The sequence below is a fragment of the Pantherophis guttatus genome, chromosome 1 (genome assembly GCF_059756535.1).
Source record: "Pantherophis guttatus breed Tessera chromosome 1, ASM5975653v1, whole genome shotgun sequence".
Lineage (NCBI taxonomy): Eukaryota > Metazoa > Chordata > Lepidosauria > Squamata > Colubridae > Pantherophis > Pantherophis guttatus.
Window position 1 is genome coordinate 122,232,961 of NC_142063.1, and position 15,692 is coordinate 122,248,652.

Consider the following 15,692-nt stretch of genomic DNA (forward strand, 5'->3'; position numbering starts at 1 on the left):
CATAAAAGTCTCATGAGTTGGGCATATAAGTCTCCAAGCTTCATGGCATTCTGAGATCATGTTTCAGACTGGAAAGAATATCAGTAAAGCTCTTAAACCCATTCTACTTTGTTCTGCTGAGACAGGTGTTTGGCTTCCTTGATAGTTTTTGTCTTGTTTTTTTGCATTTGGGGTGCTTGACAATGAATGCGTGGAATAATTTAGATGAAGGCCACCTGCATATTAACTGTGCAAGAAAACAGAATAAGAAGCATTAGAATCCTCCGGTAATATTCTTCTGCCCATTCCCTCCATAGTTAAACTTTATAAATAGATGCAATGTGAACAGCCTTGGTAACCGAGGCTTCCCCAAGAGACTGACATTGGTTCAGAGAAATGTCAATGCCTAATTTAGAAAGCCAATTGGATATAGGAATGAAGGCTTAAATAGTCTCCCCCCACCATTCCTTTTGATGACGCTGGAGCCTATACCCAGAGGTGAAAAAAACCCAAGCCATTTTAATTGTGTACTCTTCAGTCCGGCTATCACAAGAAAATCTGCTTGAAGCGGCCATAAACAAGAAAAAAACCCAATCACTAATGAAAGAATGCGTGTCACTAAAGCTGAGAGTCCTCTTTTTAAGAAAGGCTAGTTTGGAATAAAAAGTAATGTTGAATTCTGATTGTTGGTTCTGCATTGGAAAAAGTCGTGTATTCACAGAAGGAGTACATGCTATCCAAATCAAGGTTCCAGTTTTTTGCCTTGAGGGGAAACTTGGTCAAGGAAGTTGTTAAAATGACTTCGTTTTTATTTTAATTATCTTCTTGCTTAGAGATAATGCAATGTCATTTTCCTGATGACACATTTGTCCCAGAAGCACAACAAGTTAAATGGTCCCTCCATCCTTCTGACAAAGACTCGAGTAGGCTAGGGTACTATGAGTAGTTGATATGTCTGTCAGGGGTGGGTTCTACTTACCTTTATTACTGGTTCACAACAGGATTGCGTGCGCATGCTCGCTTCGCTCGCGCGCCTTGCTTCCGCATGCGTAGATCGCCAATGACAACATCCAGGGCAGTGGGCAGGGCCTCCCGCCGGTTTTACTACTGGTTCTTGCAAACCGGTCCGAACCGGGGGCAACCCACCACTGATGTCTGTGTATCTGTACAGAAAGCTGTTTTAGAATGGTCAGGCAACATTTATTTTACTGTAGAATTTCAGCACTCAGTTCTTTAATACAGCCATTCATAAGTCTTACGTGCTCTCGCTTGTACTTCTGGAATCCTATATTTTTGTGATCATCCTGCCAATACAACTAGGAGTCCATCTCAACACTCTGAATATGCAAAGCTGATGAGTCCAGTGTGCATTCTTGGGTCAAACCTTACTTTTTAGTTCTACATAATTGGAAGCTCTTTACATCTCTCGACAATGAATGAATAGATACCAGGTTAAGCACAAGTGTTGGCCCAGACATTTGCTGCTTTTAAAAATGTGAGATGGGGAGCTTTTGCAGTGGTTCATTTTTCTACTGGAATCTGAAGCATTTTATTTCACTATACCATTATCTTTCTCCTGCCTCTAATTAGCTAACTAAAGCAAGTCTGACATAACCCAGTCCTACTGAAAAGAGATCAAACTTTGACAGTATTGCTCTCTTCACCCTGGCACCCTACTTAAGCTAGTGAACAGGAGTCCTTCCTTTGAGAAAAAGTTATCTAGATTTTTTTCCTTAAATTTGATTAATTAGCTTTATTTAGAGGAAGACAGAGAAAGGGAGACTCAGCTTTATTATGTGAGTAAGCCTGAAGTAAAGGGCTTGCTCTTAGACTAGTCCTTCATAACAAAATGCATGTTACTATTTTTGCTTATATAATATATGTGTTAGACATTTTGTTTTAAAAAATGAGACACAATGCATCACGTGTGTCATTCCAAGAAGAGGTCAACGTTGCTTGGCAACAAGGCAGACCAGAAATATTAAACAAAAGAAAGTGTTCAATGAGTGATGAATTCCTCAATATTTGGAGCTTGCTTTTAAAGCTGGTTTTCAAAATTGAGGTTCTTAAATTGGAGCAACACAATGTTTTATGCTGGTTTAGTACAAATGTCATCAGATGTTTGTTTGTTTGTTAAGGTAAGGAGATGGTTATGCTGCCCTTTCCATATTCCTGCTATCTGCCATGTAAGAAGTGCAAGAGGAATAGTTCAAGGCTTTAATGAGGTGAAATTCTTGAAGATATCTAACTGAAACATGGGAAAAAAAAATCTTATGTGCTGTAAAGCACTTACGATCCCGGCTCTTTTCATCCTGAAAATGTCTGTCATCCCTATTATTGCCATCTCTCATCTTCCACAAAATGAAGGGGTAATAAGTGTTTTAGTACTTTTTCATTATAGTCCCTGGACTATTCAGTTGGATTTTTAACTAAACTTCAAATCAGCTTTAATCAGATATCAAAAGTGCAAGTTGAGTTGAATCATTTCAAGTCTTCAGTTTAAATCAAATTAAGATTGATTTGCACGGGGCAGAGGCCACATTTTGAGAAAAAAAATGGATGGTCAATTAGTGTTTGTTAATTAAAATTATTGTCAAAGTTCCAACTGACAAACCCAACCAAAGCAAGCATGGCTGAGACGATCCAGTCTCTTAATGCAAAACTTTATTGAGTACATCATTTTGGCAAAGATGAGGACAAAACCACATCTAACCATTTCCTGCACAAACCCATATAGTTAAAGTTCAGGTTCTCCCTCCCCCTTATTAGACCAGGTCACATTGTCCAATGGAGTCTCCGGGTATTGTTGTGAGAAAGTCTTTTGGCTCTGGTAAACACCTGCTGAAATGTTCTTGGTTCTCACAGCTGGCATCTTGATGTCTGGAACCTAAGTTCTATTTACCCCTTCCCTTCCGCCATAGTTCATTGGCAAGCTGAGAAGCGATAATATTTGCAACAGCAAGAGTGCCTTTTGAAGCTTTACAGTTATTGCATAATCCATCTGATTTATAAAACAAACTGATTTCTATCTGCAAACGTATTTGATCACACACTCCTATATCTGCACATCTGTGTGCTTCCTTCCGTCTCCAACATATAGAGCAAAAAAAAAAGGAACAAGGTAGGGGAATGAAAAGTAAATGAATTGGGCAAGAGAGAGAAAAGAAAGGAATAAATAAAATAGAGAAGCCAACAAGTTGTAGTTGGATAGGGAGAAGGAAAGCAAAGCAAAAGAAAGAAAAACCATTTGTTGGAAGCTTAACAACTGATTGAGCTGGACTTGGCAAACCTAATCGTACACATTACTTATATATTACTAACTCTGTCTTAAATCCCACTGGGTAAACTGGCTGTTACTCCCAGTCCCAAAGCACACTTAGGACTTTTAGTCCTGTGTAGTCTCCATGAAATCCCATAACTATCTACTCCAGAGGTGGGTTTCAGCAGGTTCTGACCAGTTCGGGAGAACCGGTAGCAGAAATTTTGAGTAGTTCAGAGAACCGGTAGTAAAAATTCTGACTGGCCCCACCCCCATCTATTCTCTGTCTCCCAAGTCCCAGCTGATTGGGAAGAAATGGGGATTTTGCAATAACCTTCCCCTGGAGTGGGGTGGGAATGGAGATTTTACAGTATTCTTCCCCTGCCATGCCCACCAAGCCACACCCACCAAGCCATGCCACGCCCACCAAGCCACACCCACAGAACCGGTAGTAAAATTTTTTGAAACCCACCACTGATCTACTCCTGTTTAATGGGCAAGTGCAATGAGAGAACGCTAGCCTACTCTCATCTACTCCCATCCTGGTTGCCCCTTCCTTCCTAATGCTAATGATTTAGGAGAAAACTCTGCCCTTTTCTTTTGTTAAATAAGTTACTCGTTTTAACTTGGCTGAACATCAGTATGGCATATCAGTTCACAGTCTATTGATTTTGTTCCCTTAGTCTAGTTCAGAGATTGTAGTAGTGAATTTCAAGTGTCATGGATAATCTTAGAAGGATCAGTGCTCTGGATGAAAGAGCCTGGCTCTGGGGAAGTCTCATCCAAAATAATACAGTGGCAAAAATAATCCAGCATACTGAAGAACTGAAATTCTATTTTAATCATAGCTGTAAAATTATTTAAAACTCATTCAAAGATGTTTCACATGTCACTTTAATTGTACACTGGAGATATGGCAAGCCCCCCTATCCAAGAAAGCAAGATTTTCACAAAATACTTGTTAAATTACACTACAGAATCTTGAAACTTGGATACTTGTGTGTTTTGTCCCTTTTTAAAATCACTGATTGCATTCAAATAGTCCTCCGTGATACTTTTAATCTTTGTAATGTCTTGATTTAGGCAGAAACTGAGACACAAACAGTTCTTGTTCTACAGTCTTCTTCAAACATCCATTTTTATTCCTGGGCTCAGAGGATTTCACTATATTTTATTTGAAGGGAAAGAATGCCTGGACAATTGTCCAGCTTGCAAGCACCATAACTGCAAGTAATTAGCTGCTGTGCAAAACAAAAAAAAACAAAAACAAAAAACCCAACAATGTCAACAACAAAACAAAAATCCAAAACAGTACTTAGAGGGGCTTTGGCCTGATCCAGACAGTGTGTTGTCATGTTATTGGGGTCAGTTTCCAGCCTATGTGTTATTGCTGTAATTAAAACTGTTGACCTTCAACAGGTCTGTGGTAAAATAAAGATACAAGGAGGGCTTCACTAAATTACATGCAACCACATCAAAGCTTTATCTCTCTGCTGCATATATATGATGGGGTGGATGGCTTGGTGATTAAAGATGCTGAGTTTGTCAGCTGCAGAGCTGACATTTTGGGTTTGAGACCTGAGTGCCACGTGACAGGGTAACCTCCCGTTACTTACCTCAGCTCCTGCCCACCTAGCAGTTTGAAAGCATGCAAATGCAAGTAGATTAATAGACACCATTTTGGTGGGAAGGTAACAGCATTCTTTTTTAAAAAAGTTTTTTATTAATAATTCAAATTTAAAAACAGTGGACATGGTTTGACATCTCTGGTTTCTAACATTTCTGTCTAATTCCAATTAATAAGTAATATGTTCCTTAATCTATATACAAATTTACATATATTTTACATCCTTACATGTCAAGCATACTACATAATCCCTCCTAAGCAACTATATCCATATCCAATAAACCTATATCTCATTCACAAGTTCAATAAACATTGACATATACATTTTTAGACATTCACTACACCTTCTTGGCGTTCTTCCTCTTGTCTAACCATTCATAAAATTTAGTCCAGATTTCGTAATACGTTGATTCACTTTTATTTTTGAGTTCCAAAGTGAGTCTGTCCATTTTTGCACAATTGAAGATTTTACATAACACTTCTTCCTCTGAAAGTGCTTCTTTACTCTTCCATTTCTGAGCAAATGCTATTCTTGCAGCTGTTAATATATGTAATATTAGGTAGGTTACATTTTTATTATATTTACCATCTGTCATTCCCAATAAGAACAATTCTGGTTTGACTTCTATTTTAACCGTTAAAATCTCTTCTGGACAGCTCTTTATTTGATGCCAAAAACTTTTTGCTTTTGAACACTCCCAGCACATATGGTAATAGGACCCTGGGATCATCTCACATTTCCAACATCTTGAAGAATATTTTTTGCTAATTTTTGTCAATCTTGGGGGTGGGAAGTGCCAGAAGGTAACAGCATTCTGTGCGCCTTTGGCTTATAGCCACGTTAGCCACATGACCATGGAAATTATCTTCGGACGATGCTGACTCCCTCGGTCAAGAAACAGAGATGAGCACCCTGCTCTAGAGTCGGACAGAATTGACAGGGAAACCTTTACCTTTTTACGTATGTGTGATCTTCTCCTTTTCCTTCTTTCACACAGCAAATTCCTTTATCCCTTCCCCCTCAAGCCAATACTGAAAGTTACGCTGATTGTCTTTTTCAACATAATCTTTGCGTAGGCAGATCTGCTTCATTAATACCTGCAATTAATCTGACACTGCAACCCAAGTAAAGTCTTAGATTTTTGTCTGATCTCATAGGTTATGCATGATGGCGTTACACTGGGACACTGGGAGAGGGCAAACCCACGTTGCTGAGGAATATTAATATTTGACACCATTTGTACTCCTTCAGGGAATGGGTGTTATCCTGTGAGCTCACTGATAATTAATGGGAAATGAGCATATTACTGCACATTTCTGTTCCCAGCTGTTGTGTCAGCTAAAACTCTCATGCTGAGTCCCTGTCTGAGTTCAGTTTTTGATTTACATACACATGTGTGAGAGAGATGGTTGGCTGAAGTTTCAGTTCTGCTCTGAGTTGAGTCCCATTCCAATTCCTGAAGGCTGGGAGCTGCCTGTTGTTAACAGCTAGCAGCATCTTCCTGCTTTGATGCATCCACATGTTTTCTGTTTTAGTCTTCTTGGAACTGTAAGACTTTGTCTTTATAAATTGTGCAATTGCTGTGTTTTATGCCTTTTCAGAATCAGTCTCTTCTAGAGATTTTAAATTTTAGGAGAAAATCCTCCGTAGAATTTTCACATTAAAAATATAGACTTGGTGACCACTGGGGTTTTCTTAGTGCTATAATGTGAATAGGGGTATATTATGTGCAAGGTGTTTGATGTTATCAGAGATGGAAGGGCATTTGAAAAGCATATTTTCTTTTGCTGTCTACTTTTTAAGCACTTTCATGGAAGCCATTTTGAATATCTACTACGTCTTCTTCTTTTGCCATACCCGTCATCAGACGTTGGCGATCATGTTAGAATATCTACTGCTTGACAGAAATCTTTTCAATACATATGAATTATATACCATGTTTCCCTGAAAATAGGATCCTGTCTTATATTTTTTTGAACCCTGAAATAAGCGCTTGGCCTTATTGCCATGCGCTCAAAAGCCCTATTGGGCTTATTATCAGGGGATGTCTTATTTTGGGGGAAACAGGGTAGATATCTTGCATGCAGACAGATCTAATGCAATTACTACCAATATATATATTCTGATCTATATCATCTAATCATAACAGTTTTCTTCTAGGATTCAGGTAAAACTGCATCACAAAACCTGATATAAAATAAATACTAGTTCAAATTTGCAGATAAATACAAATGTTTATCTATTTTGTGTTCTCTATTTTTTTCTTCTCATTGCTTCTCCAAGTATAGTACCTCAGGCTAGTTTACATAATTTTTGATTTACTTATTAACCTCAGTCTCTTTGACCATCTCCTTTTCAAATATCCTGAGAGATATATTTGACTGAGGCAGAGATTAAAGGAACTTCCTCAAAGTCTCCCAGTGCAATGCTGTGGAAGAATGATTTAAATCTAGGTCTCTACAAATTCTTGAAATTGTATTTGCTTAAGTATTTTAATCTGATTTTTTTTGAGTTTATAGGACAGTGATGGCTAACCTTTTTGCCATCGCATGCCAAAAGCGGGGGGAGCGCAGGGGTGCCACGCATGCATGTGCCCACACCCATAATTCAGTGCACCCTGCCCCACCGTGCATGTGTGTGCGACCCCCCGCGCTCTCCCTGCTATTGGCACACGATGGCACAGTGGACCGGAAGGCCCATTTTTCACCCTCCCCAGGCTCCAGAGCCTTTCTAGGAGCCTGGGGAGGGCAAAAACAGCCTTCCCCAACCCCACCAGAGGCCCTCTGGAGGCTGAAAACAGCCCATTTCCCAACCTCCAGTGGGCCCGGAAGGCCCGAAAATCAGCTGGCCTGCATGTGAATGTGCGCTGGAGCTGAGCTAGGGCAATGCTCGCGTGCCCACAGATATGGCTCCGTGTGCCACCTGTGGCACGCGTGCCATAGGTTCGCCATCACGGTTATATGATAAGCCGATATGTGGTTGTTTTCTATAAGGACATACCAGATATATATGATTAACTCTGGACCAAGTAAAACACATTGAACATGTTTTACTGGTCTAGACTCTAGAGTTTAATGCATTTAATGGATTTTTTTTCAAAATGAAAATAGCCACAGGGTGCTATTCCTCACAGGCAGTGAGGAAAGGGGGAATATAGTTAATTATTAGAATCATAGTAAGCATGGAAGGAGACTTTAATCTTTTCAGAAATTTGTTCCTTCCAGGCTATTTTTTGGCAACAGGAAGAAGCTGCTATTGGTATCAAAAAGAACTTTTCCCAGTGGTAATTGTGATTTTGCAAGAACAGGTTTTTTGGGGAGACAACAGGAAAGGAAGAAAAACATAGCTTGAATGAGCTTGCTGCAATTCAGTCAGTGGCTGATCTGTGCTTCAGATTCAGTCCCAAAAAGTGCTTCAGAGGACATGGGAAGCAATGTTCTGTAGCTTTTTAAAGCAACCACTTCTTTTTGTGAGAATCACATGGCAGCTGAAGAGAGTAACTATGCAGTCTCAGGAAATGATGCTACAGCTTCAGGTGGACAGTTACAGATAGATGGTACATTTGTGCTGCCATGGGCTTTGAAAATCCTTTTCTGAATTTTAACAAGGGTGTTATATATCCGTAATAATTATATTTGATTTTTAGAAGTACAGTCATTTTATCACAATTTGGCACTCTTGACTGTAATTAATTCCAAGTAGTATGTGCTTTCAAGGCACTGATACTGCAGATCAGTGGTGGGTTTCAAAAAATTTTACTACCAGTTCTGGGGTGTGGCTTGGTCGGTGTGGCGTGGCTTGGTGGGCGTGGCTTGGTGAGCGTGGCAGGGGAAGGATACTGTAAAATCTCCATTCCAACCCCAATCCAGGGGAAGGTTACTGCAAAAATCTCCATTTCCTCCCAATCAGCTGGGACTTGGGAGGCAGAGAATAGATGGAGGCAAGGCCAGTCAGAATTTTTACTACTGGTTCTCCGAACTACTCAAAATTTCCGCTTTCAAGGCAGCGGGAAAGTCACCCTCACCCAGCGAAGCATTTATAATCCCCTGGAGCCAGCCTCGTGTCACTTCCCGGGAAGCCAGTACTAACCAGGAAGGATGCGGGTCCAATAAACAAGTGGTCGCGTTCAGTCTACCCAGAATACTGTCCATGTCCTCAGGGGTCACAGGATCAAACTCATCCCAGATAACATTCTCAAGACCTGCCCCTGTCTCTCCCCCTGAGACTACCCAGTTGGAGTCCAAATCTTCCCGAATCTGAGTGATTTTGTCATACAGATACTGAACAAAATCCTCGGCTCTACCCTCCAAGGGGTCCTCCCGCGCTTCCTGATGGAGCAGGGAGCAGGTTACCCTAAAGAGGGCGGCCGGGCGATTATCTGATGATGCAATAAGAGCAGCAAAATAGCTACATTTCGCTGCTTTTATCGCCACTAAGTAATTCCTAATGTGGGATCTTACTAGTGTCCGGTCAGATTCCGAAAGACTGGCCCTCCAACTACTCTCTAGGCGTCTTTTCCGGCGCTTCAACTCCCTCAGCTCCTCGGTAAACCAAGGAGCCAATTGAGATCAGCGCCGGGTCAGAGGCCGCAAAGGCACGACCCGATCCAGAGCTCCAGCAGCCGCCCTATCCCAGGCGGCCACCAGGTCTCCAGTCGAGGCATGTGCCAGAACCTCAGGAAATGGCCCAAGCTCCGTCTGGAATCTGTCAGGTTCCATCAGGCGCCTGGGGTGGAACCATATTTACTCGAATACTTACCATATTTACTCAAATACGATTTGGCAGAAGAGTTGGTCAAAGGGCAGATGATAGCCTGGGCGAGGAACATAGGGCACAATATACAATTGGAAGATTGGGAAAGAGTATGGGAAGATAATTATAGCATGACAAAATCGGTAGCCTACAAAGAAAATCACTATAAAATGTGGTACCGATGGTATCTGCCTCCCGCAAGGTTAGCAAAAATGTATCCAAATGTGAATCCGGCTTGTTGGAAATGTAAAAAAGCGCAGGGAACTTTTTACCATGCTTGGTGGCTTTGCCCAGAAATTAAAAAATACTGGAACAAAATAAAAACATGGATATTAGAAATAACAAATTACGAAATTGAATTAACACCCGAAGTCTTTTTACTCGGCATGATTAATAAGAATATTAGAAAGGACATAAAATACTTAATACTCCACATTATAACAGCGGCTAGATTAGCGTTGGCACAACTCTGGAAAATAGACCATTTGCCAACTGATCAGGAAGTAATACAAAAAATCTATGTATGCGCAGAGATGGATAAATTAACCCTAAAATTACAGGATAAGGAAGACTCAAAATACTTTAAAATATGGAATAGCTGGTACCAGTGGATAAGTCAGAGAGAGGGAATGGTTAGAGATGAAAGTTAGGAGAAATCAATGTAAATAAACAACTGCACTGACAGAGAGATATAGAAGGAAATAAGTCACTGTGCGTATGTATATATGTATATATAACATTAGAAAGTAGTTAATAGATGAAGTTGAGCACTATATATGTACTGTATATGTATATGTAATTTGTGTGTTTGATTAAGAGAAACTTGTCAGTTTTTCTTATAATTGTTTTAAATGTCTTTTTTTAAATACGAATAAAGTTTGTTTAAAAAAAAAATATTTTCTATGGGTAAGAGTTGCTGCCTGGTCTATTTTTTATGATTTCAAGAAGGCAAAAGCTAGGTAGGGTCATGCCTCTTTAGTTTTGGGATGGGAGACTATCAGGACATCTCAGGTTTACAGGCAAATTCATGAAATCAAAAACACATCCTGGAAGATTGCAGGGGCAAACCCTCAGAAATCATCACCAAGATAACAGCCTGCGTCTGCTACATATACTCTGCAACCTTCCAAAGAATAGTACTCAAGGCAGAGAACAATAAAGAGAATAACACTGAAAACAAGTAAATTGGCACTGCAGTTACTATGCTTTTTAATTCACTGTGGTTTAAGAAGAGGTTAAACATCGAGTTGAAAGAAATGCAAGTAAGAGAAACATTTGCTTTGAAAAGTGTTAAAGTTACAATTTAGGACAGAGATTGCACTCTTTGTGCTTATGCTAAGAAATCTGGCAAAGTAACGAAAAAGGAGAAGTCAATTGGGATCATATCGACAAGCTCAGGAAAGACTGACAAACAGTAACAGAATCCCAGGGCATAGAAAAAGGTTTCTGAAGAGGGTGATGCTGAACTAGCCACCCACTCAGTCATTAAATACCAGCCTTAAGTAGTACTCTTGTGCACATGGATAAAATGAAACCCTGAAAATCAGGATTACAAAGTCAGCTGTTTGCACATATGTGCATAGGATCAAATTCAAAATTGTAGTGTAAATTGATTAGGAATTTTGATTTGTCTCTAATTATGCAGTCTTTCAACAATCAATCTGTAGTAGAGTAGGAAGTAGGAATTTCTTAACAGAAATGAGAGCTTGTAGGAACTGGTTTATTCCTTGATCCCTTCCATCCTCTCTGGGAATTATCAGTGCTAGGTAAATGAGTACACTTCTATATCCACTATTTTTTTAACCACTTCCCTAAGCACTCTTCTTCTATTCTCCATGGCAGTTTCTCAGGCCCCATAGCTTTACTCCTTATTCTAATGTTTTGGAGAAACGTATTTTCTAAAGAAGTTTCCAAACGAAGAGTAAAGAAATGAGCAAATTCTTTACTCTTCTATGCATGAGAACGGAAGAAATCAGTAACATGGTCTCTAACTTGCAATAATTTATTTACAGAAAAACATTCTATAGTTTATTGCTTATGAATATACATGTACACTGAGGACACAATGGCTCAGTGGTTAAAGACACTGAGCTTGTTAACTGGAAAGCTGACAGCCTAGGTTTGAGACCCGAGTGCTTTACAATGGGGTGAGTTCACATCCTTGCCCCAGCTCCTGCCCACCTAGTAGTTTGAAAGCATGCAAATGCAAGTAGATAAATAGGTACCACTTCGATGGAAAGATAACAGCATTCCGTGCAGAGGTGGGTTTCAGCAGGTTCTGACCAGTTCTGGAGAACCGGTAGTGGACATTTTGAGTAGTTCAGAGAACCGGTAGTAAAAATTCTGACTGGCCCCACTCCCATCTATTCTCTGCCTCCCAAGTCCCAGCTGATTGGGAGGAAATGGGGATTTTGCAGTAACCTTCCCCTGGAGTGGGGAGGGAATGGAGATTTTACAGTATCCTTCCCCTGCCATGCCCACCAAGCCATGCCCACCAAGCCATGCCCACAGAACCGGTAGTAAAAATTTTTGAAACCCACCACTGGTTCCGTGTGCTTTGGCGTATAGTCATGCTGGCCACCTGACAACAGAAATGTCTTCGGAAAATACTGGCTCACTTGGCTAAGAAATGGAGATGAGTACTTCTCCCTAGAGTCAGACACAACTAGGCTGGGGTATACTTTTTCCATAGTAGCATACAAATAGTTTGATGGCATAGCTGTGCAGGAACTCACTGTCTGTGGACTGTTTTGAGTTTTTGCTTGTTAAACACTCTCTCTCTCTCTCTCTCCCCCTCCCCCTCCCTCTCCCTCTCCCTCCCTCTCTCTCTCTTTCTCTCTCTCTCACACACAATTAAATTAATTAAAATAAACTTGGCAAATGGTCATACCTGGTCTTTGTTATAGCTGGTTATTGCATCAACATGTATTGGTTTTTGGAGTGCGTACAAAATAGATTACATGTTCACTTAAAAAAAATACATAGTGTCTAAAGCCGTCATCAGTGTATGAAGGGGAAGGGGCAGGCAATTAAAGTCAACAACAGACACTGTGGCTAGTATTACTTGTGTCTGTGCAGTCATTCAAGACAGCCAGGCAGCCAGCCCTGAGTTAGCTTTTGTAGGCCACCCGCCATGGCAGCAGCACACTTGACTCCATACAAAGAGCTCTAATAGGAAATGGCTGATAAATGAAGTGTCTTGATTAAATTTTACTTTGCCTCAAATGGTGTGTGAACTGCATTGTTAAAAAGGGTCTCTCAATGCTAAGAGAGGCCTGGCTGATTGCCATGGTTATTCTGGTCCTTCCTGATGACAGAATCACGTCCCTATGACAGGAGTCTCCGGAGGCTATTTCTAATCCTAGACAGAAGTGTATTCAATTCTCATAAATCCAAGAGTGATAACTCTGTGCTCTGCATATGAACTTAATCCTTCTGTATTTCACAAAAGAACCATTTTGTAGGGAAGATGCCCTAATGTTTTTGCAAGGGGATCAGAATTGCACTGCACAGGGTTGCTTTCCTATTCTTTTGACTTTTCAGTGCCATGCCTCTCTAATTAAATTTCAGCAAATTAATTTAATTAAAAACCTGCAGCCCACACAGTTTCCCCTTTATGTTATAGAAAGCAGAGCTGAAGAAAAACTGATTGCTTTCCAGATGTTGCTAAATTACAGTTTCCAGCAGTCTTCATTATCAGTCAGCAGGCTGGCTCCTGAAAGCAACTTCTGAAAGGCCACATGTTCCCCCTCCTGTCATGGAATGTAGATGGATAAAATGGGTAGGTTCTGCCCCAATGGTCTCATTAGCCATTTCTTCTTTTTACTTTAGCAGAAAATGAAGTTGGTTAAGAAAAATGCTAAGCTTCTCTCTACATGCGATAAAGCAAAAAAAATTTTTTTGGAGCATGATTCATATTTTCATACAGAAAATTCTGAAAATTAAGATAAAGATGAAACCATAATTTTTCCTTTTGAGCCTAATGGAAAAAGACTTGGAGAAAAAAAAACACTATATATGTTGACGGCAGAAAGATTATTATACGCACAAAAATGGAAGGACGGATGGCTGCAGAAACTGATGGAGTTGGCTGAAATGGCAAAATTGACTACTTTGATTACAGAAAAGAATATAAGTACTTTTGTTTCCACGTGGGGACTGCTTCTGAACTTTGTGCTTGAAATGGAAAAGAATGAAACTTTGATTTTGGGTTTTACCGATTAGATTAATAGATCTTTATAGAAATGGCTAGTTTATATTATTATGAAAAAACAAAAAGTTGTGGTTTGATGATAATACCTTATTTGACTGTAATAGAGTCAGAAGTCAATGCTTCTTTTTCTTTTTCCCAACTCTTCCTCACTTTTCTTCCCGCCTTTTCTCCCCACTGCTTTCCTATTTACTTTCATATTTTGTATCTTTATTTTATCTTATAACTCAATAACAATGTTAAATTGTGAAGAAAAATGAGTTTTGCACCAATCGTTTTGAAAGGATAAGCTCAGATATATGCTGAAGAGTTCTCGCTCAACCTGTGATGCTACCTTATGATGAACTGGTCCTTTGGATCATCTTCCCCTCATTTTTATGTTGGGATGACTCTCCATCCTGGTCAAAATCTTGAACTGGCTTTGGCACTTATCATAGTTGGAGCATCTGCTCTACAACGGAGTGGACTGTACTTAACCTAAGATGCGCTTCTTCCTACTCCCCAGTCCTACTTTTTCTGTTATTTTTGTTTAAAATAAACAAAAAATATTGGGTTTTTTGTGTGGTTGTGTGGTTGTAAACATTCACTTCTTCCTTGTTTTCATGTGCTTTTATAGGTCCTCCAGAAACTTGGCAAAGCGGATGAAACAAAAGATGAGCAATTTGAACAGTGTGTGCAAAACTTTAACAAACAGCTGGTAAGTGAGTTTTAAGGATTTATTCACTGATTGTTGTACACCACCCAGAATCACTTACAATGAGATGGGTGGCCATATAAATTTTATAAATATATAAATGAATAAAATTTGTTCATTTATTCTTTTAATTTATGATCTGTCTCTTTCCTTCCCTGATATTAATTGGTACCAAACCAATGCCATATTGTCAGGAATGGATTTGGGGTACAGTACTTCAATTCCAGCATGGTATAAAAGTTTCAAGGATTATTTGGCAAAATTTAGAGACATTGATTGATTGTTGTAACTATTCTTCCCTCCCTGTATTCACAGGGAATTGATTCCAGTATTTTAAAAATGCAGATAGCCTTCTTTTTAAAACCTCTGTGTCTTTGATGACTTACTTAATCTGCAACAGAACAGATAATTATCTTTCTTTCCCAGTTCTTGTTAGAATATAACATATGTCGCCATACAAATATAATTGAGCATTTTCTGCTCTATAATTGCAAAAATGCATCATCCAAACGTAAAATTACATTGTTACGAGATAATAACATAAAATAATAAATAAATAACATAAAGATAAAAAAATAACAAAAAGTCAAACAAATTAGCCCTCTCCCAAAAGATGTGCATGGAACAGACTATATCCCATTCAACCGAACGTGTAGAAAACTTGGAGATTAAAAAAATGCAAGTAGAACAATGAACAAAAATATTGTCTTATATTGTTATAATGTCTTTGTTTACTTGGGTTCTCTTTTTTAATTTATTTATTATATAATTTAACTCATTTTAGAACATATGTGGAATGTGTTTCAGGTCATATTTATGCAGAAATATTGAATAATTAAAAGTAATTAAGTAATTACTAAATTAAGTAGTTAAAGCCATACACTTTTAAGCACCACTGTAACTATTAAATTGTTTTAAAAGGAGTAGTAAATGAACTATCAGGGACTTCAAAATGCAAAGCCCATCGTCAGATGCCATATCCCCAAACACTAGTTGGTTCTGTGTGTGTGCAGAAAAGAGGTTTGGCCATTTTGAGCAAAAATCTTGCTGGTTAGGTCACCTTCTTGCTTAGTTATAAATAATACATACATTAATTTCACTGAGTATGTGATATAATTTTTGAAATCATGTGTTTTTAGCTTACATTCATGCAATAAGTAGTTTCCCTTA

General features: G+C 39.2%; 1 protein-coding gene across 25 annotated transcripts in view; it reads left to right on the forward strand.

The window, feature by feature from the left end:
- BIN1 (bridging integrator 1) overlaps positions 1-15,692 on the forward strand; it is a 114,713-nt gene that overhangs the window by 41,883 nt on the left and 57,138 nt on the right. For all 25 annotated transcript variants that reach the window (XM_087881715.1, XM_087881721.1, XM_034422116.3 and 22 more), the window contains exon 2: positions 14,445-14,525. In XM_087881715.1, coding sequence (XP_087737841.1) covers positions 14,445-14,525 — 81 coding nt within the window. The remainder of the gene's footprint in view (positions 1-14,444; positions 14,526-15,692) is intronic.